A 26949-nucleotide genomic window follows, 5' to 3' on the forward strand; every position below is an offset into this window, starting at 1 on the left:
TAACTTTATATTTTTTACATTTATTTCAAGAGTTTTATTTTTTCATTTTTTTTAAGACAGTGCATTTTCAGCATTTATTTATGCTCATTATACTGAAAAGTGTATTGGTATATATTTTTCCACTCATACTTTATGCTGCTGATGTCACTGCTGAGTCAGTGCCTCATCATCTGCGCGCATAATTTTCAGGTGAGTGTGTTTTTGCGTGAAGCAGAGCACTTCTTCTATGTTACAGCCAGCAGGCTCGGTGTTGCAACGGCATTATGTCAGCTTAGGAGGAGGCCGGGGGCATTAATTCCTCCCGCAAGTTTGAACAGGAGCGGCCTCCCATTACGAAAACCATGTGGATTTAGTGAGCAGCTGACTGACTCGATCCCTGTTTGTGTAGTTGAGTCTGCAGGTTGGTGTTGCTCCACCTCCTCCATCGCCGCCTTCAAGTGTAGAGAGACCCAGGGCACCGCTAGTCAAGCAGTTTCTCAAGAGGAAGCAGGAGACAGGCGTTTACTGAGGAGAAACGGGCAGAAAAGTGGCAATGGCTGACAATAAGATGGGTCCAAACCTCCAGGCTGGGGCAGGATTTCTTGCCAGACGTGTCCAGAAGTCATTAAACAGGGCTCAGGAAAAGGTAAGGCACAAGCTTTTGTTCTGTAAGTTATAAATTCAGCCTCCCACCGTTCAAGCTGACCTTTCACAAAGAGCAGTGACAGCTGACAGGTTCAGCTTTCATAGGGTGGTCTTTTAAAGAAGTCCTATGAGAATGTGGCGAGGCTGTTTATTAATCACCAGATTTCTGTTTGTATGATTGTTTGTTTGCCAGTGCCCCCATCCCTTTTTTGTTTACTTAAATCAAATGAACACATTTTACAATTAAATATCAATGCATGGCGGCATTGTATTAAAACAGAAGTTAGCAGTTTCCCATGTAAAACATCTATATGCTATGTTTTCTACTGTACAGCTGTGTGTGGACAAAGCTGCCACTTCCTGCCTCTGCACTTCCCCTCACAAGTCTTGCCTTCTCACTCAGTTGTGGTTTAGATGTTGCAACACAGCACCTGAAAGTCTGTCTGAGTGGATAAAAACTATTTTTGAGCAGATCATGTCGGAAAATGCAGTGAAAATACCCTCTAATTTTAGATGTCAAGGTTATAAAAGATAAAACAGGTGCAAGCAGTGGACCATGCAGACAATAAGGGGTACTGTTAACCGGAACTATATAGACATTTACATTTGTTGGATCATTCCTGGCTCTGAATGTTAAGATACTTTAAATTATCTGTGGTTGTCCAAATACCACGTCTGCAGCTGTCTTTAATGGATTTACAAAAATAGACTTTCACAAGACCTTTGCCCATTTGTCAGGTCTAGTTCAGGGGCCTGTAACCTTTTCAAAACCCTCTCAAAAACAGTGAATTCTGGTTTATTTTTAGGACATTAACTGTGAAAATGAGGACCAAACCAAGACTAGATTGGTTTTAAAGAGCCATATGTGGTCCTGGAACCATATACCATGTTGCCTAAGCCTGATGTACTTGATAAAATAGTTTTTGTAGTCTTAGTATATGTATATTGTTGGTTACTTTGACATTACTTTATTTTCCTCTTCAGGTTCTTCAGAAACTGGGCAAAACCATGGAGACCAAGGATGAGCATTTCGAGATTTGCTCCCAGAACCTCAACAAGCAACAGGTTAGAGCTGAAAGATATATCCTTATTGTATCGATATCGAGATATGCACATTCAAAGTATTAAAATCAAAAAAGCAAGATATAAATGATATAGATTTTCATCAATAAAACTGCACTCCTTTGTGGTTTTCACCTAACCCATAGTTATATCGTATCATATCGATATCGAGATATCTGGCATGAATATTGAGATAATTTTGTCCATTTCGTTCAGCCCTACAACAGGTGCAAGATTAAACACACATCTCTTCATAAACTTCCATGTGCAGTTGTTATTTGAAATATGACTCACACCCCGTCATAGCTTTCTAAATGGCAGAGACCGGATAGAAGCTGCCGGACAATGCAACACATCAATTATTTTATAGATATTCCACTAATATTTGATATTTTGTAAATGGATATTTTCTGTGCTTTTTGTTTAATGACATGCATGACATTTTAATTTCATTTTGAACGTTTTGAGAGAACTTGCAGTCATTCGATAACTGTTTCGAACATTGCAATATCTCAAATTGATTCAAACAGCATGCTTCGTTAAAGGGGCTAGATGCAAGTTGGCCATTTTATACTCACTACTGCCACCTCAGGTCATACGTGTAACTGCACCTTCTATATTAAGCTCGTGCATGACAGTTGTGGTGAGTAGGTCTGGGCATATTTCTATGGTCTGGGCTCATTCTACACATTAGGACATGGCTGGAACATGTAGGGGGAGGAAAATATTTAATTTTTAACATTTTTTAACCCCGTATAGTCCCTTTAATGATGTAATTAGCCTTTAAGTGTGCTCTACTAATGAACTTGCCTTACCTATGGGCCTACAAAAACATCTTCACCTCCAGGAGAATACAATAAACTGACCTATGTATCAAACTAACCCGTGATTTCAGTCTTCAGCCACTCTCTCTGTCTGCATGGGAAACACACACACACAGGCTTTTGTTTTTTGCTGCTCGATGTGTGTCATGATGCCAGCGCACAAGTTCAGACAATCAGCTCGGCCTTGGAAACAGGAAATACTTGATACAAGATGCAGCATTGTGACATTTATCGAGCAAGGAAAATTCCCTCTGATGTGCGCTTTTATTTGCATATTGATAACAAAAGGGCGACCCCGGAGTTTGAGCCACAAATAGATAAATAAATATGGTTTCAAACAAAAGGCCCCAATAGCATGTAGCCTTACTACACAGACACGAAAGTCAAAAACAGGAAGGAAATCCACTTGCTGACACGGGAGGAAAAAAAAGTACGCTTTCACTTCACCGCTGTAGCCACATTGTATTGTATCATTTTACTTAATCCAGACAATCCCATGAATCATATTTTGTTGTTTGGAGTGAACCCTTTTCTATTCGTTTTGTCCTCAGGTGGATGGAGTGAGGTTGTTCAAAGATGTGAAGGCCTATCACTCAGCTGTCAGAGGTTAGTATGACTTTTTAGTTGCTCGTGTATTCCTTGATATACTTGTTGAAACAAACTACCCCACGCAGCTGACAAAGCAATTCCTTAAAGGGAAACTTGAGCACCTCCTGCTCTCAGCTGTTGCCCTCTCGGAAAGCCAGTGTTATTTTGACATTATAGTTTGGGTGTAGCAGCTGCGGTGCACAATAAGCCTCAAAGTAATGCCTTTCTAACAAGCACAGTGTGGTATTCATCATTGTCTGCTTTGTAGCTGTGCATGAAGCATCGAAGAGGCTGTCCCAGACATTAAGAGACGTCTACGAATCCGACTGGGATGGAATGGAAGACCTCACTCTCATTACAGATGTATGTATACAGTTGTTTGGTGTATTTCATCAATGGAAAAAAGGTTTTTGTCTATGAGGGACAAACACAAAACGAATGAGTGTGAATGACTCCTCGATGCAAAGTGCTTTGAGTGTCCAGTGAAGTTGGAAAACACTGTATAAATGTGATTCCCCTCTTTCTTAGCCTCTTACCCCGCCTTAACCCAGCACATTTTCTCCAGTTTGGCTTTACCCAAATGTAAAAGCTTCTGGGCTGGAGAGCAACCGTGTAATGCTTCATTTGAAAGCTAAGACTTACAGAAGTGATCATAACTTTTTTGTCACGTTGCCGCCGCGTTTATGCTACATTTTTGTCAATTTTTTGTTGCACTTCGTCACTTTTTTGTCATGTTTTTGTTGAATTTTGTTGATTTTTGTTGCTTTTTCATCACTTTATTTTGTTGCTTTTTTGTCATGTTTTTGTTGATTTTTGTTGCTTTTTTATCATGTTTTTGTTGATTTTTGTTGCTTTTTCATCACTTTATTTTGTGGCTTTTTTGTCATGTTTTTGTTGATTTTTGTTGCTTTTTCATCACTTTATTTTGTTGCTTTTTTGTCATGTTTTTGTTGAATTTTGTTGATTTTTGTTGCTTTTTCATCACTTTATTTTGTTGCTTTTTTGTCATGTTTTCAGCACATTTTTTGTTGCATTTTTGTGACTTTTCCAGCACGTTTTTGTCATTTTTCATCCTAGTTTTTATCGCTATTTTGATGCTTTCGGATTTGGGTAAAGCCAAACTGGGAAAAATGTGCTCAATTCAAGTGGGGGTTAAGAGGTTAACATACCAAAATTGTTGCCACCTTTTAGCTTTAGCATTCATTGTTTACATTATGTTCTATAAGTTCCTGCAATGTCAAAAGATCTATCTCCACCCAGTGTTGCATACATTTTCCACCAGGAACTTGTATTGATGATGGGACAGTCTAACGCTAGTGGAGGACAAGAAGAGATTTAAATTTTTACTGAGAAAACTCTTACAAACAAAAATGTATTGAATTTGGCGAATGAACGCGTCATGTGATATTCCTTTCTGAATGCAAATATGTACTACTTTTATGTACAGCTTTTATAGGATTTTAGTAGGATATACAGATGTATTGATGCGCATTTTGTATGGATTTAAATACTGTTTATACTTTTTGTGAATGGATTTAGTGGGACCCCAGGAAGAATAGCTTTTTTAACCTTTCAATAAACAATAAACAATGGGAGAGTGTGACTACTGTGCAAAGCCTTCTCCAGCACATCCCAAATAGCATCAATGGGGTTAAGATCTGGACTCTGTGGTGTCCAATCCATCTCATGATCCCTGAGCCGCTCTTTCACAATGTGAGCCAGGGAAGAAGAAATGCATTGATGGAATAACCTGGTCATTCTGGATGTTTAGGTTCAGCTGATCTCATTCTTTAGGGGCTCATAGTGTTTCTGAACCTAGACCTGAACAACTGCAGAAACCCCAGAGTAGAACAGTTAGTTACATCCCGGTGGAGGCTCGTTGTTTTGTTGGGGAGTGTATCAACAGTGTCTGGTATGAATTTTCAAGGCCCTCTGTCAGCCAATATTTACCTTTTTTATTGACAAATATTTGAGCCTCTCTTGTTCTGTGCCTATAACAGCTTGTCACTCTACTTGTGAATAAACTGGGAACATTCAGTAACTTCCATAACTCACCATAGATAATGTGATGTCTCCCATTATACTATGTCTAGAGTGAAGACTTGCTGTGGAATGATTTCGAGGAGAAAATAAACGACCAGCTTGTTCGCACAATGGAGAACTACACCAGCCAGTTCCCAGACGTTAAGGTATTTTGATTAATCTCCTTTTGCTTAAAAAACGCTGCTGTAGAAATCCGCTATAAACATATGAACTAATGTAACTTCTAGGAAAGAGTTGGCAAACGTGGTCGCAAACTGGTGGACTATGATTCGGCTCGACATCATCTGGAGTCTCTGCAAAGTGCGAAGAAAAAGGATGATGCCAAAGTAGCAAAGGTACTGTAGAACCAGGGGTACGGAGACCCACAGTTACATACTAACCAAAATCTGCTACAGCTTTTTGTGGATAAGAATCTTACGCAAGCGCTTAGCAGGAGTATTTGGAATAATTACTTGGATTAGGAAAAGAAAAAGAAAAGCAATGCTGACTATATCGACTTCAACAGTTGACAGATTAACAATATATTTTTTAGCTCAATATTGACCGTCTGTACATTTATTTGTATTTTTTGTCACATTTTTTTTATTTGTCACATTTCTTTAATACAGTCTTGGTCAATTTTTCTCTATCTAATTATTAATACTTGGCCGACATAAAACACTCAAATGTAAAGCATTTGCTCACATTTCATGAACCAAATATTCACAGTTTCATAATTCTATGGGAAAAGCCGCTTATAATTATTATTTCTCCAGCCCTTTCTCGGTCGCTCGCCCGAGGCTTTGAACATTTCTACACAGGCCTGATAAGTCACATTTTAGATACACTTTGGGCGCTGAACATTTTGAACAGAATCTGCAAACTTTTAGGTACATTTATTAAACAAGCCTCTTTGATGTGTTAGTAGCTCTCTGTCGCTTTGTTACATAAAAGGACCTTATCATGTAGAAAGGTTGACCCCTGGCTTACAATATGTAGGTAATGCAAGGTGATGTGTGTGCTCAGATACAGGAGAAAACATACAGCAAAACATTTATGATGATTTAATTTTTATGTGTTAATTTGCGATTAATTCATGATTAATGCACAAATTATTTTTTTCGGATTAATCGTGAGTTAAAGCTTTAACTTTGACTCCTCTATTTGTAGGTGGTATTTCATTGTATTTCATTTTCATAGTGGGATATATTAAGATTAAAGCCACCATGTTGACCACTCATACAGCCGCTGGTTCACTACAAGGTCAAATACACACAAGTATCAACTTTTTATTTGCGTAAAAAGTTGCGTAGTGCACCTTTTAAAGACAAGCTGTGTAATATTTTGGACTATACTGTTGCCATCAACACAAAACATGCTCCAAATGACCAGCTCAACACAGAAAATGCAATTTTTTAGCTGTGGGTAATCAAAGAATGGATCTGGATGAGAAACTAATCTATTTAAATCTCAAATTCTGCTGCCTTTAGTCACATCTTCATGGAGACGAGCTGGAAATGTTGATTACAGTCATGTGTTAGGAGAGGTGAGCCGCACACAGCAAAGGCACATTTGTTTGTAGAATGCTTGTATTTCAATTTTATTTATTGGGTGAAATTTTACGCGGTGTGTCTTTAAGGAACTTCAAATAAAACTTTAATATATCGAACCTGAGATTCTGTTTTCGTGACAGGCCTAGTTTAAAATAAATGAATGAATAAATGAAAGGCTTAAGGGGTACATTAGAAATGAAATGTTGGGAACCACTGCCGTAGAACATCATCGCCCAAAACCCACGTTTATGCAGTGACTTTGATGTGTTTCTAAAGGCAGAAGAGGAGTTCAACAAATCCCAGAGTGTCTTTGAGGAGATCAACAATGAGCTGAGAGAGGAGCTACCTGTTCTATATCAGAGGTATGACTTAATGAAAATGATCTAATCTAAACTATCTGTATATCTGCGACTTGTTTCCTCCCTAATAGTCATGAAACACTAATGTACGGGACAGTCTGTTTGGAGTGAAATGGATTAGATAACAAAACCCGAGATAAATATTAAATGGAGCATGTCATGTTTATGTTCAGACCTTTTAATTAGGCTTTCTTCTCTCTCTCTAAACTAAACACTGTGCAGCAATACCTCAAAATTAGAATAGGAATTAAAAAATTAAGGTGTTTGCTCTCTTTGAATATTCATTAAAGTCATTTCCCTTAAAAAGTAAAAGTGATCAGTAGGATACACTAAATCACATGTGACAAACCTGCCTCTTTTAGCTCCTTAGAGAAAACAGAAGGACAAAGCTCAGTGTGTCATGCGTCAGCTCTCAGTATCAAACATAATCCGGGTAAAATAAACTCTCTCTTTGCAGCCGGATTGGTTGCTACGTGACGGTCTTCCAAAACATATCCAACCTCCGAGATGTCTTCTACAAGGAAATGAGTGTGGTAAGACACAAGCCACATGGTTTGAATCCACATGTTGCTGTTGATATAACAATGTGTGTTTATTTACAGTTGAACCGTGACTTGTACACTGTGATGAAAAAGCTCGAGAACCAGCATTCGGGCAAAGCATTTATTGTTAAGGGCCTGGACAGGTATGGATGTTACACTTTTAATGTTGCCAAAACATTTTAACGGGATATTTCAGGATTTTTTACATAGGGCCTCATTTCCTAGTTATCCAGTGTTGCTGAGAGTTTCATGGCGCTAGGCTAGTGCAAGGCTAGCGCATTTCTATGGTATCAGCTAGCCTGCATTAAAAACAGTCTGACTCACTCCACAGTGCACCTGAGGCAAATCATTTATAACACCAGACTAACCATACAAACGTCTGTGTTGATAGAATAATTTTTGGAATACAACTGACCTTGCATCACATGAATTATCGCATTTTGAGGGACTATTGTCTCGCAGATCACTCCGCCGCTGCGTAGCTTATACAACCATGAAGCTGATGCTGCTCAAATATAAGTTCTTTTAAATGCAAAATGGTTAAAATTATTCTATCGACACAGACATTTATATAGTTAGTCTGGCGTTATAAGTGATTTGCCTCAGGTGCTCTGTGGAGCGGATCAGACTGTTTTTAATGAAGGCTAGCTGATACCATAGAAATATGCTAGCCTTGCATTAGCCTAGCGCCACGAAACTCTTTAAATAAAAGAACTGCATGAATTACAAAAAAAATATCTCCAGAAATCAGCACCACTCTGGATAACTAGGAAATGAGGCCCTATGTCAAAAATCCTGAAATATCCCTTTAAGACAGTCATGCCAACTTTTCTTCTTGAAATCGCCTCAGCAACGCAAGCAAGTCGAAGAAGAAAAGGTCGCTGGTGATCTCCAATCCCATTCCTTGTAACACGGGGTTCCCCGCTGACCACGTGTCCATAAACTCCTCGACTCAGAACGGGAGCGACGCGTCCTCCACATCCAGTCAGCAGTCCCAAAGCGCCGCGGAGGAACTGGGTTTGCCTGAAGACGGCGGCTCCGCATCTAAAGACGTGAACTCCTCTGACTCTGACCTCAGCTCCAACGGCAACAACACGCCCCAGAGGCGGTCCCTGTGCGACAATGACCACAGCGACAGCAGCAGCGGCAACCACAGCATGACAGACGCGCAGACGGAGGCCGAACCAGAGCTGCCCGCCGCTCAGTCTGAGGAGTCGAGGGAAGCGGCGCCCCAGGCTGAGGCTGTGAGCCCGGAAGAACCTGCTCCTGCTCCTTCTGCGGATACTGGTGACGCGCAGAGTCTCTCCCAGGACAATGTCGGTGAAGCGCCAACAGAGCAGGTCAAAGCCAAAGCGCCACCGATCCCTGCTCCGCGCCTGTCCTTCCGCAGGTCAGAGAGACCCCTGCCACGTCCTGAAAAGCAGGAGCAATCGGATCAGAAAGAGACAAATGAGACGGCTGCATCAGAGGAGCCCACAAATCCTCCTGAGTTTTTATATAAGGTAACTCTTTTAAAGCATTATTCATGTCCTTCCTCAACAAAAGCTGTGTGAGTCTGATGCTTTACTCAAATTAAAGTGGCAGTCTGTAAGTTTAGGTGTTTGACAAATTTAAAAGATTGCACAGAAATGCCTGGGCCTAGAATTTGTTTTCTTTTTCCTTCACATTTAATTAAAGGTGCATTAGGCAACTCAGTATGTGTCAAAATATTGAAAAAAATTGACATTTGTATGTGTTCCACCTTGTAATGACCCAGCAGCTGTATGAGTGATCAACATGGCGCCTTCACTTTCCATCACTGTGGTCTCTATGAAGGTTTTCACTGCTGACGGACCCTCTCACCAGAAAACCTACAAAACAATTGATCCTAGAGCATCTTAGAGACCACTTTGATGGAAAGTAAAGGCGCCATGTTGACCACTCATACAGCCACTGGGTCACTACAAGGTCAAATACACACATATCAACTTTTTTTTTCGCATTAAAAGTTGCATAGTGTTCCTTTTTAAAGGCACACTGCGTAACATTTTGGACTACACTGTTGCCATTGATACAAAACATGCTCCTCATGACCAGCTCGACAGAGAAAATGCTATTTCTACAGTGGGTAATCAAAGAACTTACCCTTTCCTGGTAAAGCTACAATCATTTGTTTGGAGTGCTGAGCCGCTCACAGCAAACGCACATTATTGTTTGTACATTTATGAGGTATTTTTCAGTGATGAAAAATATCTGTCATAAAGTAAATGTTGTTTACTGGGTGAAATTTTACGCAGTGTGGCTTTAAGTTGCTACTATACACACACTCAAAATGTCCAACATATTAACCATGAGCTCTTCCTCTAGTTCCTTTCTCTCCCCTTTTGATACAAATGGATAACAAAAAATACAAAAAGCCTAGATGATTTTACGTTATGTTAAATTGACTGATTTCAACTATATAAGAATTCTCGAATAAGAATTCCCGGTGCCATAACTTTGACCAATGAGACGAGTTTTCCTGTGAACCAGCCTGTCAGGTCCAATCAGGAAGGGGAGGGAGCTTGATCGCTTACTCTTGAAATTTCTCTTTTTCCTCATTTTGCAATCTTATAGACTTTGAAGTGTGTGCTTTGCTTTTACATATTCTCATCAGATGGAAGAATACAGGAAATATGACCAGCAACTGATTTATTGATTTGTATAAATCCTCTGAAATAATGTAAAATAATGAGCTTGTGTGAGCTGTAGCTAACATGCTCGTGCCTTTAACCACACTCACCTTTTCTGTTGAAAAAACATCTTGTGTGGCTATCACGTTTACAGAGATTACTGCCCTCCATTGCTGTAATGAAAACTCTTGTGTGGTATTTTAATTCTAACGGATCCTCTTTGTTTAATGTCTGTGAACCAGGTGGTGGCGCTGGAGAGCCATGCAGCGGACGAGGACGGCCTGCTAGCGTTTGAAGAGGGAGATGTCATCCTGGTGCTGTCTGGCTCTCAAGAGGTTTGTCTTCCGCATTTAGTGGAAAACTGGACTTTTTATACAGTTTGAGGAGCGTTATATAAGACGCCACCATTAGAGATACTAGTAGAGATTGTGCTTTAAATCGGACATTATTGAATACTTTAACAAGTGGAAACAATAGGGCTGCACAATATGTTGCTAAATGATCTTTATCGCAAGAAGCCAAAATAAAAGCCTTAGTTTTAGTCGTAATCTTCGTAATTCAGCTCTATTTTAGCCTTGCCTCACGATTGGATAAAACCATAAATTGTGTGAGGCTACAGGTTTGGACAGTTGAAGAAAAATCCTTAATGTGGCAAATGTTTTAATTATTATTCAGAAGATTCGTGTTTTTCTTGTCACTGCATGTTTCCGTGTAACATTACTGTTAATGCATAAACATCCCCTTCCCACAGGAATGCCTGCTCAGGGGGATCCGAGAGGAGGACTGGCTTCAGCACAGAGATGTACAGAGTCACTCCGGGATCTTCTCAGACAAACTCGTCAGCCTGTAGCCTCTAAATGAGCCGCACTGTTGCTTAAAGCTCCTGGAGCTCACTGACAAACGAGGTGAAGTGTTATGTATTGTGGACACTGGACTGTAACGTCATTTTAAAATTAAGCCTCCTTCGACAATGCTTTTATCGAACAATCTTTTCTGAAATACTGTGAAATTGTTTTGTTTATACCTAATCTCAATGTATATTAATAATCTAATAAAGTTTTCTAATTTTTTGTATGTGTCTGAATGTAAAGGGTGGTGCCAATTCAAATATACATGTAAGGAGAATATATCAGTGGTGGGAATGTCCGACAAATTGAAACACCAGTGCTTTGCTTTAATTAAATGGGTCACAGGGCCGTAGTATAAGCAGTTCTGTGTTCTCAGATATCCGTCGATAAGCAGCAGCTCTACTCCAAGCTCTTCTCACATGTCTGAACAACTATACTATCAGGAATTTTGGTCTAGGACTTAAAATCAAAGGGTTTAGCAGCTCAGGTAAGTCATCACAATACACTGCTGGCATAGTCTAGTATTTCATCAGAGGCAGCTCGTTTCACCTTCTATCCCGCTCCAGCCAGTGCACACTGTTGTGTCCTTGTCACATCAACACCAGGGGCGGACTGGGACTGAAAAACAGCCCTGGACTCGGACCAGCCTGGCCCAAATTAGGGTAACTTCCACAAATACATGTTTTAACCTCTAACCACCCGCCTCAATCGAGTGCATTTTCCCCAGGTTGATTTTCTATTTACTTTATTTTTTTAATGGTATCATCAGCAAAAAGAACGAGAAAGGTGGTCGTAGAAACAGAAGCAAAATCATTAATATAAATAATAAATAATAATGGTCCCAAAATTGAACCTTGTGGTGCACCATACACCACACTCCACGGAATTCCTTTTAGATTCATGTTTTTTTATACTGGGCTTTACCCAAATCCAAAAGCTTCTCGACTGGAGAGCAACAATGTAACACCTCATTTGAAAGCTAAGACCTACAAAAGTGATGGAAAAAAATGTTGTGTTTTTTTTCCATTTTTTTTTCTATCATTTTTTGTTGTGTTTCTCTCACGTTTTTGTATATTTTTTTGTCCGTGTTTTTCTCATGTTTTTGTTGCCTTTTCATCACATTTTTTGTCACTTTTTTGTTGCTTTTCCAGCACATCTTTGCTTTGCTTTCATCCTCTATTTCTCGCTATTTTGATGTTTTTCTTTTTAGCTTTTAGATTTGGGCAAAGCTCAGTTGAGGCGGGACTGGTGGCCCTAGAGCCAGTGGCCCTTCTGTGCTCTTCCAGAATGGACATATGGCCAGTCCGCCCTTGAATCAACACAAACCTTGACTTGATGGATATGTGGTGGTACAGAACATAGACTTAAGTCCATTTAAGTCCAAATCCAAGCTGTTACCATTACCTTTACTACTATTATTACTGTATGATTTTCTATAGCCTATTATAATGCTGCTCTCTGTCCATAAGCCAGTGCCAGTTGTTTTACATGTAGGCCTGGCTGAATAAAAAAAAGCTACCTTATTTTACATTAGGAACATCGCACGTCTGTAGCACTCGCCCATTTCCAGTTGGGCATGTCCGAACTGGCTGCATACGTCTGTTTCCAAGCTTTACCGACATAACGCGCGCTGCGTTTACTGGAACCGACGCGCAGCTCTCCAAACTGTGGGAGAGCAGGGGGCGTGAGGGCTGGCCAGGGCTGGTCCTCTCACTGGGGGCGGAGTTACACTCTCCAAGGAAGATTTGATCCCCACATGCTTTGAATTCCCTTCACATTTTGTCTCACGCTGCGCCAGGCCAGTGTTTTCAAGGGATGTGCGCGATGTGGACTGTGGCGCTGCTGTGGATCTGCCTGAGCCAGTGTCTCCCAACTCCGCTCCACGGAGCTCTGGTTGTGTCCCGAAGAGATGCCCCAGATCAGGTAAGCCGTGCGCTGTTTACCTGTTACAGGCTGCGCAAATGCACAACGTTGGTGCTTCATGAAAGGTTTAGCTGCAGGGCCGAGCTCTGTTATGATGCACAGATGTTTTTAATAACGGTTTACTGTTTCCTGCGGTTTATTTCTGACTTGTATCTCTGCAATAACACCTGTATACGCCTGTAAACTAAGTCAACAGTGGAATTGTAGTGCATTTTAAATGTCATTTACTATTGGAGATCAGCAGGGGCCCTGGACTCTGACCAGCCCGGCCCAAGTTAGTGTAAACACATGCGTCCACAAAGACATATTTTGACATCAATTTATAATAGGCCTAATTTTTATTGCGCGATTGCTGTGTCACCAATGAACAACAGCTGTTAAGCAAATAGAATAGAGAATTTTTGTGATTTTGCTGCTTCACTGTGCAATTGCAAGGCCGGGTAGCAGCACCCCCTTGCATGCTGGTGGCCCTCAAGCCAGCAGCCCTTCTGTGCTCCTCCAGAATGGACCTCTGGCCAATCCGCCCCTGGAGATCAGATTACTCTGCACCTGCCTTGAATCACATCTTCACTGTCTGTTACTTTTTAAGCTTACTTGAGCCATTGACAGGCTGGTGCATGGATGAGTCAACAATAATTGGCCAGTAATCCTACAGTAGTTAGATAATCCTGACTCACAATAACTGGTTTTTGCTCCTTTTGCAGCCGAACTTGCATTTAACTCAATGTTTGGGATCTAATTCCATTTTTTTCCAAACAAATTTCGTTTTGAATGGCTGGGGTGATGAAGCTTATCTGCTTGATTTGTATTACCACTAATGCAAGTTTACTTAAAACTGCGACATGAATATCTTAGTTAAGAGATAATAACATCCACACTACAGAGAGCAAACAACGCTGTGCACTGATTTATCATTTCTGTCTTTAAAACAGGAGAGAAGCGCCGGACCAGGGGGTGTGAGTATAAAAACAAAACAGTAGATCAACTGTTTCTTTGCAATAGCGTGCATGAGAACCCAAATCTGCTTCTTGTTTCACACTGGCAATATTGTTTGTGTTTGGCCTCATCCTCGTTCCGACTTTATAGATTCAATTGCTTCCACATGATGGCATTTACAGACCTCCTGTTTACTCTTGGCATGCGCTCGTTCTGGTTGCTCTTTTGTCTCGTTGCTTTCCTCCTGCAGACGTGCCTCTTGTACATGGTTTATGGTTAACTGAGCAAAATGTCCTGCAGAAGGTGGAGGTGTACAGTGTGACGGTGGACTGCACGGTGACCTCGCGTTTCGCCCACACCGTCATGACGTCGAAGGCTCTGAACCAGGCCAACAGCTCTCAGGAGATCTTCTTCGAGGTGGAGCTCCCCAAGACGGCGCTCATCACCAACTTCAGCATGTCAGTTTGCATCCTTAAACTAATACATGAATGGACACACTAGAGCAGGGCTATAGGCAACGTCAGGTCGAAGGTGCAATGCAAATCTAAATACCTATTAAAGGGATAAGCATGTTGAGGACTCCCACAACCACCGTAGATCAATATGATGTGCAAAGTTATTACATGTATGAAGAAATGCTCGACTTTTGACCTTTATTCTGGAGGTGCATAGGTTTGATTATGTGATACTGATTTATTTGCATTTTTATGCTTAGCCACACTACATTTAGAGTCCTTAAAATTCCATGTTTGGTGTAAATTATAAAAGGTAGGGCTCAGTATTGACACCTGATGAAAAAGATTTGTGCGATATGGCTTCAGATATTAAGGTTCAAGGTCCCTATATACAGTATATATATTTTTTTTTATCTAATAGTCTTACTCCAGTATATTGTAAACTGAGATAATTGTGGAAAAATTACTTTGCATCTACCTTTTAAGGGGAGACACTGCAGGCAAAACAATTTTTTTTTCAGTTTTCAGGTTTTGGGATTGGTCTCTGAACATATAAGCTTTCACCCGGAAACAGAAAATATGCCTAATCTTCACAATAACAAGTTTAAATATTGCGCTGATTCAATGTTCTCCCATGCACTTATATGGGAGAATGCAATTTCAAGGGCCTTTTTCTCAAAACACATTTTTCTGTCATTGTGGCGACATTATGTCCACGTCAGTCGGACCTAAAGACTTCACATTTTCCAGCCTTGGACTGAACAATATTTGGAAGATTTTTTCAGAGGTATTTTTTATTATTTAATCCCTAGCCCCATTTATTGAGTTAATAAGGCGAAAATTACATTTTTACAAATTTTTCCACAAAAAATCCTAAATCCCCTCTGAAAACGTCTTGGTAGCTCATTTATCAATAAAATGAAACCATACATTTGAATGTAGCTCTATCCATTATTCAGATTTTGCCGCCGAAAAGATGGGAAATTCGGGGCATTTTTAGGCATAAAACACCTTGTTCTTATATGAAAAGATAAAATAACGAAAACTTGCAATGTATTTTTTTCTCACATTTATGCCAGTGATCGACAGCAACAGTTTCAAATTGATATCTGTATTATTATTATTATTTTTTTTCCTATTCACCTGCAGTGTCTCGCCTTAAGCATTTGTATCAATTTTAGCAAAATTGTGAAATGTGCCTGTAAGGTCGTCCTTGTTAGGAATTGTGATAGAAATGTGCAAGGAAGGTTTGGATCAAAACTAACAATTAAATGTACTTGCTCCCTCTTTCATTGTTAAATGTAAATTTAAAAAAAACATCAATATAGGGCCTATAACCTTAACCCCCTCTGAAAGGTTGCAGCATATAGGCCAGTGTAACGCCTCATTTGCTTTTTTGTCACTTTTTTTTATCACTTTTTTGTCACTTTTTTGTCACTTTTTTGTCACATTCTGGTCATTTTTTTGGCACTATTTCACAACATTTTCACAACACACTTTTTCATCACTTTTTCATAATTTTTTCATCACTTTTTTGTCGCTTTTTTGTCACTTTTTCATCACAATTTTGTCACTTTTTCATAATTTTTTCATCACTTTTTTGTCGCTTTTTTGTCACTTTTTCATTGCATTTTTGTCACTTTTTCATAATTTTTTCATCACTTTTTTGTCGCTTTTTTGTCACTTTTTCATCACAATTTTGTCACTTTTTCATAATTTTTTCATCACTTTTTTGTCGCTTTTTTGTCACTTTTTCATTGCATTTTTGTCACTTTTTCATCACTTTTTCATCACTTTTTTGTCACTTTTCTATTACTCTTTTGTGGCTCATCTGTAACCTTTTCATCCATGTTTGCGTCTTGTATTTGTCACTATTTTGACACTTTTTTCAAGAAACGTTTAGATTTGGGTAAAGCTGAACTGGAGAAATATGCTCGGTTCAGGTGGGGGTTAAGAGGTTAAAGGATTAGCCTACCAGAAAACCATTGTGTGTATACTGTATATTACCAATAAGTGACACTAAATTAGGATGTCACAGATTTAGATTTTGCCTGACACATTCTATATTTCTCTCACTGTTCCGCACAGGGAAATCGATGGTAAAGTCTACGTTGGAGATGTGAAAGAGAAGGAAAAAGCCAAGACGCAGTACGACAAAGCGGTTTCATCAGGACAGACTGCTGGTTTAGTCAAGTAAGTCACTATTTACGCTGAGTGGGCTGCAAGCGTAAATCAACACTTTGTTTATTAAACTTGCACATCAATCCGAGATGCAGCACTGTGAAGCCTGTGAACCTTTGCAGGGCTTCAGGGAGGAAGATGGAGAAGTTTGCAGTTTCTGTCAACATCGCAGCTTCAAGCTATGTTGTGTTTACCTTGACCTATGAGGAACTTCTGCAAAGAAAATCAGGCCAATATGAGATTCTGACACGTGTGAAACCCAAGCAGGTCGTCCAGGAGTTTAAGGTGAACTAACATATTTAAAATCTGTATGTTTTAGCCTGGCTGATTTTGTCATTTGTGAGACTCATTAACTTGAATGTGTAATTCTATTGGGTGTGGGCACAGATTGTGGCAAACATCTTTGAGCCCCAGGGCCTTGCTTTTGTTGAAGCAATAGCAACTTTCCTGTCCAATGACTTGCTCCCTCTGGTGGAGAAAACTGTTACGGACAAAAAGGTAACTCGTCTACAATGAGCAGACACGAAGCATTTGCTTTACATACACTAAATGTCACTAATCTTTTCGGCTTTTGCAGGCACATATTTCTTTTTCCCCGACAGTAGAGCAGCAGAGGAGCTGTCCAGAATGTGATGGATCTATAATTGATGGAGATTTTGTAATAAAATATGATGTGAAGCGAGAAAAGGTTTTGGGGGAAATTCAGGTAAGTCTCTGCAATGGTGCTTTACATTCAACATGCTGTGAACTTGACATAGAGTGTCCAACCTGTCATTCTCCAGATCTTTACAAGAGCTATGGAAACCCGATCAGTCAGATTTTTCTGGCAACACTATTTATGTTTAAAGCAAAAGAGGTCTGTAGGGGATATGCTGGACAGTTTTTTGTTAGAGCAATAACTGACCAATGCTATATTTAGTTTCAGCAATAACAATAAAAAATATACCTTCCAAATCGTCGTCAGATAAAAAACAAAACAAAAATGCACTGCCTGAACACACCGGGATGTAACTAACTGTTATGATCTGGGGTTGTGCAGTCGGTCAGGTCTAGGTTTAGCAACACTGTGTGCCCAATGAATGAGCTGATAACATCAACGGGTTTCTTTCTCCCTGATGGCACAGGCATATTCCAAGATGACAATGCCAGCACATTGACCTCACATCATGAAAGAGCGGTTCAGGGAGCATAAAACATAATTTTCACACATGGATTGGCCACCACAGAGTCCAGATCTCAACCCCATTGAGAATCTTACGGTGGTCACACTCTCCCATCATCAATGCAAGATCTTGGTGAAATGTCTTTAGACGTTGCAGAAGCTTCTTTAGACATTGAAGAAGATTACGGAAACAGTGCAACAGCGAATGCTTGTTATTGTAAAAAGCGGTCCGAAAAAATATTAGTCACTTTTTTGTGGGAACTTTTTTTGATCAGACGGTGTAAATGTAAATAAATGAGTAATACAGTATGTAGAACACTCATTATCATTATTTACTTTACTTTATTTGTCTCCCTGGTTCGGATAGGGTTTTTGTAACACATAATAATACATATATAGACTTCAGTGAGCATTACTTCTACTACTACTTTATTATTTTCATTATTGTATTGTAGAATTGGACTTTCATGATACGTGGATTCTTACAGTTTTAAAGTACCACCCATTTCTGTACTAGAATTGAACTGAGTGGATAGTTGTGACGTCAATTTGATAAATCGTCGCTTTCAAGTTATTACTTTAACTGTTAAATTCCAATATGTGCTTCTTCTTACAGATTGTCAACGGATACTTTGTGCATTTCTTCGCCCCTCCTGCCCTGCCCAGAGTCCCGGTCAATGTGGTGTTTGTCATCGACAGAAGCGGCTCAATGAGTGGAACAAAGATGAGACAGGTAACATCATCACACACTGAATGCATGAAGACGGAACCTCGCTGTGTAAGACTTGTTCTTTTATAACAGACGCGAGAGGCGCTGCTGGCCATTTTGGATGACCTCCACCAAGACGACTACTTTGCCTTAATCATTTTTGATAATCGCGTTGAAAAATGGAAAAACTATCTTACCAAGGCAACGGAGAAGAATATCACAGATGCCAAGGACTTTGTTAGAAACATAGACGACAATGGATGTAAGTGGAATGGATCGGGTGTGGAGTAATAACATTTTGCTTCCAGAGACTGACTGTCAGGGTAATGACCCCACTTGACCATCGCCCACAGGTCCCACTACGCCATCATTATTTTATTTACTATCCAAAAACTAATCTCAGCCACTCAGCCATCGATTTATGATTAGAACAGTTAAGAAAGCTTGAATTCCAACTATGTAGTAAGGACTAAACAGTGAAGTAGTTCAATAAAGGCAGTTTGAGCTAAAATGATGAGAAAGAATCTGTCAAGTGAAGGTGAAGCAAACAGGGATTATCAATCAACAACAACCAAACAAACAATGCCACGTCCAGGCAAACATAATGTCCAGACGGAGGTAAAGTCCAAACCTGCCCCTGGGTATCCCCTGTCCTTAGACCCTCCTACAGCGAGGAAAAACTTAAAAAACCCAGTGGGAGAAAAGAGAAACCCTTGGAAGAACCTCAGAAGCAGAGATCCACTCCCATGGACGGACAGGCTATAGATAGACCCGGGGCTTATGGGAGTCTCTCTGCAGACAGGGCCAAGACCACGGAAGAACGTCCAGTCCTTGTTGGAGCTTCAGTTCTTGTTTCCAGTCTCAGTTGTGCAGGGCTGAAGACTACAATACTAACGACCGGTCATCTGAAACTGTCCCATTCGCGAAGGGACACATTCCCGAGGGGCGTGGGACAGGTGGACACCATGTGATAAGCGATCAACAGACAGCAGATACAGGAAATATTGTATTCTAATCAAAAGACAAAAGTAAAAGTGTCTGCAGTAAGAAGAGCTAGAGGAGAGAGCTCAGTGTATCATACTTCCCACAGCAGCAGTTCCTCCTAAGCTAACTTTGCTTTAGGCTGTGGGTTAGAGCTTTACCTATCCGACCTAACTATCAGCTGATTGGAAGAGGAGACTGTGTCTACCTCGAATTCCACCTACCAACACCCGAAGATAGAACAATTTAAAACAAATTCAAAACCCATACACAACCGGATAATAATGTTGAGGAAACAACATTATTATATTGTCAGCTCGGAGTCTATTTTTCATCTCATACAGCTTTAGTCTATCATAGCAAAACTGTATTTTAATCCAAATTTGTCCACCCTCCAGCCACCGACATTCACTCCGCTCTACAGGCGGCTGTGGCCATGTTGAAGGACAGCCATAAGAAAAACACCGTCCCAGAGAGAAGCACAGATTTGATCCTATTGCTCACCGATGGCAATCCAAACTCTGGTAAGATCTTCAACTATGAAAATCCATGCAAGAATTTTTATATCTTCTATTGTCAAAATCATCTATGTGACTTTGTGCTTGCAACTAGGAGTGAGCCAAATCGGTGTGATCCAGACAAGAATTCAAGATGCCATTGGTGGGAATATGTCACTGTTTTGTCTCGGGTTTGGGAATGACGTGGATTATTCCTTCCTGGATGTGATGGCGAGACAGAATAAAGGCCTGGCGCGGAGGATCTTTGAGGGCTCGGATGCTGCTGTTCAGCTTCAGGTATAGCCCATAATCAAACTATCAACAAAAGGAACAAAGAGCACGCGGATGAGTTAGCACATGTTGTATAATTGAACATGTGTTTCAGGGATTCTACGGAGAGGTTTCAAAGCCGCTGCTGTTAGATGTGGGACTGAAATATTCGGACAATGCGGTGATGACCCAAAACCACTTCAGACACTTGTTTGATGGCTCGGAGATTGTCGTGGCTGGAAAACTGTCCGACAACAATGTGGACAATTTTTTTGTGGAGGTGTTTGCTCAAGGGGTAAGATACACATCTAATGCACAGTAATTGGGCATTTTACAGATGGTTTAACCTCTTAAACCCCACCTTAAAGGAACAGACCACAGTTTTTCCATACTGAGATATGTTCTTACCTTACCTTAGTACGGTCAGAACTAAGGTTGATGATAAACATGTTGATGCGCAACTGTCTGGTCTTTACGCATGCTCTCCGTCACACAAAAACCCAGAGCATCTTGTTAGCATTTAGCCTCTCCTCCTCTCCTCATGGACCCAAACGGGGGTGAAGTTAGAAGCGACCAAGCTCTTCCACATTATCCTTATTTAAATAAGGTCACATGAGTAGCTACACGATCCAAGTATAGTTGCACATTTTGATTTTCTAAGTGGATTAAAAGGGGTGCTATATTGTAAGTCGTAATAATACCTTAGGTGCACTTCGACTTTACTGCTAAGTATTATTATGCCACACAATATAGTACCCCTTTTTATAAAGTTTAGGTCACTTTTTCCATCACATTTTTGTCACTTTTCTGTTGCTCTTTTGTAGTATTTTTTAGGGCCGGGACTTTTTTCGCTTAATTACGATTAATTAATTACAAAAGGTTTGGTGCGATTAAAAATATGAATCGAAATTAATCGCACTTAACTTTTGACACCTGCAGACGTTGCTTAGGCACAAACAACACGTAAAGCCAAAAGCAATTTGACTGTTAAACTTGTTTATTCACATAGTTAAACACCGACATAAGCCTATTTAAAAAGATCATTCTCCAAAAAGTGTTTGAAATGTTCACACAGGCCTCACATCTCCACTTCAGATGAGTTCAAACGTAGGAAAATACAAAGAAGCATCGAAAATATACTTCTAAATAATTATTAAAACCCCTAAATAAATGATGCTTAATTGCAATGAATTCATTACAAATGCCATAATTAACTCAATTAAAACATTTTAGTTGAGTCCCACCACTAGTATTTTTATTGCATTTTTGTCACTTTTTTGTAATATTTCTGTGATGGTTTTTGTCACTTTTTTTGTTGCATTTTCATCCTTTTTTTCCAAGAAGCTTTCAATTTGGGTAAAGCCAAACTGAAGAGAATGTGCTCGGTTCAGGTGGGGGTTAAGAAGTTAATAAATATTACATGACATATTGAAGCTTTGTTCTGTTTTGCAGTCCAGTAACGACTTCAGTGTCCAAGGTCAGGCTCAGGTTGAGGACTGGGATGTGATCTACCCAGACGAGAGCTACATCTTTGGGAACTTCACTGAGCGCCTTTGGGCATACCTCACCATCCAGCAGTTGTTGGAAAAAAGGTTTCTTTCAAATTTAGTTTGAAATTATTGGTTCCAAGTCTATATGCTGGGGTGTGTCTTCTATTGTCATATTTATTTAGTGATATTGGCACCGCGCTGGAGAAAGTGAACAACACACAAAAGGCCCTGGACTTGTCTCTGCTGTACGGCTTTGTCACTCCCCTCACCTCGATGGTCGTCACCAAGCCTCAAACTGAGGACCAGCCCGACAGCACGCTGGTGGCAGATAAGCTGACCGAGGGTATGGGACACATTCTCGTATACATGCCTTTCAGTCATGTGACTTTTGTTGTTATGGCGGCCATTTTGGATACCAAAGTAAAGTTATGCAGTACTACAACATGTGCCAATATCTCTACTCAGGATATAAACCACTTGATTGACAGTGGCCTTTTCATGTACTCATAATCATTGCACAAGCAGATAACAGTAAAAGCACAGCCCCAGAGACGCACGTTTATGTAAAGAACTATGTATGTGAGTCAGTGTTTATGCTGCTCAAGACGTTAGCATGCTACTGGGTAGCATTTAGCTTCAACAGCTCAGCTCTGACCTATTTCCTCAAGGTTCATAGATGTGAGCCACACATGTGTTTATAGTGTTGAAGCAATTGACAGTTGGTTGACAGTTGCTAACCGGTAGCATGCTAACGTCTTGAGCAACTTAAAGACTGACTCAGGCTGAGACTGTCGACATGAGAAACTATAAATATCACAAAGAAAGGTTTCCTGTTTCCTCTTTGATGTGTTAATTTAGTTTGAGGAGTTAAACAGCTCTTTAGTAAATCCTGCTGTAGCTTGACAGACAGAGCTGCTATGTCTGTGCAACATTTACTGGTTATATCACATAAATGTGTGTCTCTGGAGGCGGGCTTGTACATAAAAATGCCACTGTCAATCAGTTGTCTTTAATTTTCAGCCTGAGTAGAGATATTGTTACATGTTGTAGTACTGTATAATTCTAGTTTGGTATTAAAAATGGCGGCCGAAACTATGCGTGATGTCATTGGAAACACATGTATTGGCTGTTCTCTAAAGCAGGAGTTCCCAAAGCATGGAATTAGATGTGTTTTTGATGATAAACCGTGTCTTTTTGTGAAATTAATTTAGCATAAATAAAGCGCTTGAATTATTCGAAATGCTAATTACATTTTGAAGTGTGGGGGGATCTCTCGTGATCTCTCCAAAGTGCAGATGACTTGCTGTGACTGAACTCCCTGTCATCCCATCATTGTTTTGAAGCTCAGAGACAGAAAGCTGAGAGGGCCCAGGGCGGGACTGGTGCACAAGCCCTTGCCCCTGCCCCACCTTCACGTTCTCACTCATCGCCCACTCGCAGGGGTGGAGTAGGTAGAGGAGGTGGAGGAGGAGGTGGAGGAGGCGGGGGTGGAGGCGGCAGAGGCGGCGGAGGGAGGTCAGATGGTAAGATACTTCCTGTTGTAAGACATTTTGTTTGGAACTTTGCATCTGTCATCTGCTGGATCAGATGTTCTGTAAATGATTTACTGGTAAATGGCTCAGTTCTTGTTGTGGTGATTCTCTGCAGCTGATGGAGACCCGCACTTCATGATCGAGCTGCCCGACAGAGATGACGCTTTGTGCTTCAACATCAACGATAAGCCCGGAACCATTTTTAACTTAGTGAGAGATCCCCGATCAGGTAAAATATATTCTTTCCTTAAACTGATCAAATCAATGCAACCAATAACTTTAAAACAAATGCATTTATTCAATAACAGCATCTTGCCAGGGTTGGGCGCATCAAGCTCATTGTAGTAGTAGGATTGACACCTCATGTACACTGATAGCCACACATTATAAACCGCAGGGGTGTCATATCAGTTTGACAAAACATTACATTTTTTGCATGATTATGATGTAAATCAACGTGAAAGTATTGTAAGTATTCAGAATTAGAGATGCACTGATCCAATTCTGGTAGCGGATATCGGAGCCAATACTGGAAAAAATATGATATCGGGTATCGGCTACGAATTTCCAAAGCTGAACTTCATCCCTGAAAAAAAAAAAACATCTTTCACCAGCTAAATCCAAGTGGGCATGCTGTATGTCATTTTGAAGCTAAGAACCTGGAGAATTCAATCGCAGAATTTGTTTTAACCTCTGCAAATGTATTTTGATCGCAAAATGCCGCACCTAGCACTGGCATGCTAAAGCTAGTGGCAGCATGCTAATGCTAATGCTAAGTAATCAAGGCTGGGTCCTGGGATTTTTTTGTTAAATGTATTTGATTATGTTATTAATAGATAGTTGATCTGTGACATCATGATAAGAAAAGATAAGACATTATTAATCTTTAAATGAAGGAAAGAAGAACTTTCACCTTTACCCTCAGAGAAAGCCACTTTTAAAAAAGTCTCTTGAGTCACTTGGTATCGGTTAATATCGACACATACGCAAACCTCCAGTATCGGTGTCGGAAACAAAAAAGCTGGATTGGGGCATCTCTATTCAGAATACAATACTCTGATTGGACAAAGTAACAAAATATATTAAAACATTCATTTTAACACAAGTATTCAATATTCTTTGTATTTTCCCCAACACTGCATAAGCTTTTCTTTGCAGGTGATTCTCAGTTATTAATATTCACACATTTCTAACGGCTGAATGTGCTCACCATCTTTAGGATTTGTTGTCAATGGTGAGATCATTGGAAAGGCAGTAGCTGGAGATGAAGCTCACATGAAAACATATTTCGGCCGCTTTGGCATTACCCATGAGTCACTGGGGCTGAGGCTTGAGGTGAGCACCCAGGACATCCTCTTGACGCAGGACGACGGGGAACACGTTCGGCTCCTGTGGTCCAATACAACCACAGTCCAATGGCCCGAGTGAGAAAACCAAACTCAGCGCACAGTTTATTTTGAAATGCTGAAAATAACGCAATGTTTTTATCCTTCAGCATGGAGTTCAAACTGACCAAAAACTGCAGCCTGACGGTCACATTACGGCATGCTGTTAAGTTTATGGTCATTAAACATACAAAGGTCTGGAAGAGACGCCATGATCAACAAGACTACCTGGGCTTCTACACCCTGGACAGTCACCACTTGTCACCGTCAGTTCACGGTCTGCTGGGTAAGACACGCTTTTCCAAGATTCCAAGATTCTGGCTCAGGATCTAGAGACGTGCCCCCAGACCAAATGAGTGAAACAGTGCCATGGTTTTTTAGTGTAAACTTTTCAATTTAGTTTTAAGGGTGAGCCTGGGAATACCCATGCAGCTCGAATCATCAGCCTGGGGACATTGGCCTAAATTTTTGCATTGGATTTGGGACCAATCACAGAACGAGGAGGGACGGCAAGATGATGACGCGCTATTCGACATACAGAAGCTTGCAGTTTGTTTAGATCCAACATGACAGCAGCGACTCCTTCTTTTGATCAAGCTTTAGGCCGTGTTCTAAATAGTTTAGCTCGAACGTTTACAGCGAGCACGTCATATGTCTTCTGATACGATGATACGATTGGCTGTGGCTACGTGCAGACGCATGTGATAAACATTCATGGCGCCCAATAAACGGCTATGGATGATCGTAAACCACACCTCTCCTACGAGAAAATTAATTGGTGGTATAGGCTTGTTAAGGGTTAGGGCGGGGTTAGGTTTAGAAAAATAACCAGATGACCTCCCAATCCACTTTGTGCGAATTAAAAGTTGGTAGAAAGTCAAAGGTATGATAAGATAAGATAAGATAATCCTTTGTTGATCTCATAACAGAGAAATTAATTTGTTACAATCGGCATTCAATAAGATCACTCAGAGTGTGCAAAAACAGACAGGAAATGTGCAAACCGTTAAATAGTAGAAAAACGAGGTATCTTATGTACAATAAGTAAAGCAAAAATCTTAGGGACTGGCCCGTGCACATAATCCACAGTTTCCCATTCACTGCATTATATAAGACTGGTTCCATGTCCAGAAGATCCATCCTCTGAGAGTGACGTGGTGGAAGTATAATGGGACAGACAGGTCCTCAATAGAGGCCTCTTGTTGAAGCCATTGTTGGGCCTGGTTAAGTTCAGACATAAGAGCCGAAAGGTGTAAAAAAAAAAAAGAAAAAGAAAAGGCTGGGCCGGTGAAGAAGGAGAGGAAGAGCAAAGGAGTAAGAACCTTTGTCCAGGGTCGGGATACTCCCCCACCTGTCCAGGCATGTGCTCAACCCCTCATCCTCACCCACACACCTAAAGAGGAGGTAATGGAGGAGGAGAAGGGTGGAAGAAGAGAGGGAGAACTGTATTCACTGGTGTAAGTTCAGGCATGATCCCCGAATGGTTAGGGGTTAGGGTTAGTGCTTCGGTTATCAGTGTTGCGAGCTTTATTCAGGATTCTCTCTTCTTTCTTCATCTCAACTATATTGTTCACCAAGTCACGGAAAAGGACAAAACACACTCTGTTTCTCCTCCTTCAGGTCAGTTCTATCATGGAGTGAGTTTTGAGCTCTCTCGCCCGGATCAAGCAGCGAGTGTCATGTATGTGAAAGGACGACAACTCAACGTGATGAGGTGATTGTGCTGCAAACCTTTTATTCTCCGTCTTATCTGACCCTTCATGGTTTGCTAAAATGACGTGTTGCGGGATTTGCAGGCATTTACAGAAAGACTTCAGCTTTGACGTGATTTCTGGAAGAACCATCGGTTGCTGGTTTGTGGATAACAACGGGACAGGGCTCATAGATGGCACCGCCTCGGACTACATTGTGCCAAATCTCTTGAAAATGGATTGAAGGAAATTGTGACTATAGTGTGACAATTCAATCAATTTTTATTTTTGTGTGTAGACAAGCCCTCAGTTATACACGGGTTTTCCATTGTACAGGAGGCAACTACCAGTACAGATGATGATTTGAACAACTCTTTTCTACATAGATTTTATTACACACTGAGCACGCTACGGGATGAAAAGAATATCAGTGCAATTCAAGTTGTTTATTACAGCTGGTCTGCATTAAAGCTCTATACTTGACTTTTTTTTTTCATTTTCAATACAAACAATGAAAGAAGAAGCCACTAAATTAAAATGTTGACTGTGATCCAAACTCATTCCTAACTTTCTGAACAGGAATGCAAGAAAACAAAGAAAACCCGCCTGCAAGTTCATAAAATCGACACCAATGCTTTATAATTAGATGCACTGTGTTTTTCCC

General features: G+C 40.4%; 2 protein-coding genes across 2 annotated transcripts; both read left to right on the forward strand.

Moving 5' to 3' along the window:
• Positions 1-350: 350 nt before the first annotated feature.
• Positions 351-11253, forward strand: bin2b (bridging integrator 2b). The gene is made up of 12 exons (XM_079579294.1): positions 351-625; positions 1609-1689; positions 3062-3116; positions 3367-3461; positions 5192-5287; positions 5369-5476; positions 6950-7035; positions 7490-7565; positions 7635-7717; positions 8425-9076; positions 10468-10560; positions 10977-11253. The coding sequence occupies exons 1-12, from the start codon at positions 533-535 to the stop codon at positions 11073-11075; spliced, it is 1617 nt and encodes a 538-aa protein (XP_079435420.1). The 5' UTR covers positions 351-532; the 3' UTR covers positions 11076-11253.
• Positions 11254-12854: 1601 nt separating this feature from the next.
• On the forward strand, positions 12855-26538 carry LOC306980126 (inter-alpha-trypsin inhibitor heavy chain H3-like). The gene is made up of 20 exons (XM_079579377.1): positions 12855-12996; positions 13929-13952; positions 14233-14390; positions 16476-16580; positions 16691-16853; positions 16956-17066; positions 17146-17274; positions 18347-18463; positions 18533-18701; positions 19819-19944; positions 20033-20214; positions 20303-20482; positions 21640-21779; positions 21860-22020; positions 23021-23200; positions 23325-23438; positions 24429-24633; positions 24705-24880; positions 26215-26308; positions 26391-26538. Exons 1-20 carry the CDS (start codon positions 12898-12900, stop codon positions 26527-26529), a joined length of 2772 nt encoding a protein of 923 aa, XP_079435503.1. The 5' UTR covers positions 12855-12897; the 3' UTR covers positions 26530-26538.
• Positions 26539-26949: the final 411 nt, after the last annotated feature.

Source organism: Gobius niger, assembly GCF_951799975.1.
Source record: "Gobius niger genome assembly, chromosome: 20".
NCBI classification, from domain to species: Eukaryota; Metazoa; Chordata; class Actinopteri; order Gobiiformes; family Gobiidae; genus Gobius; species Gobius niger.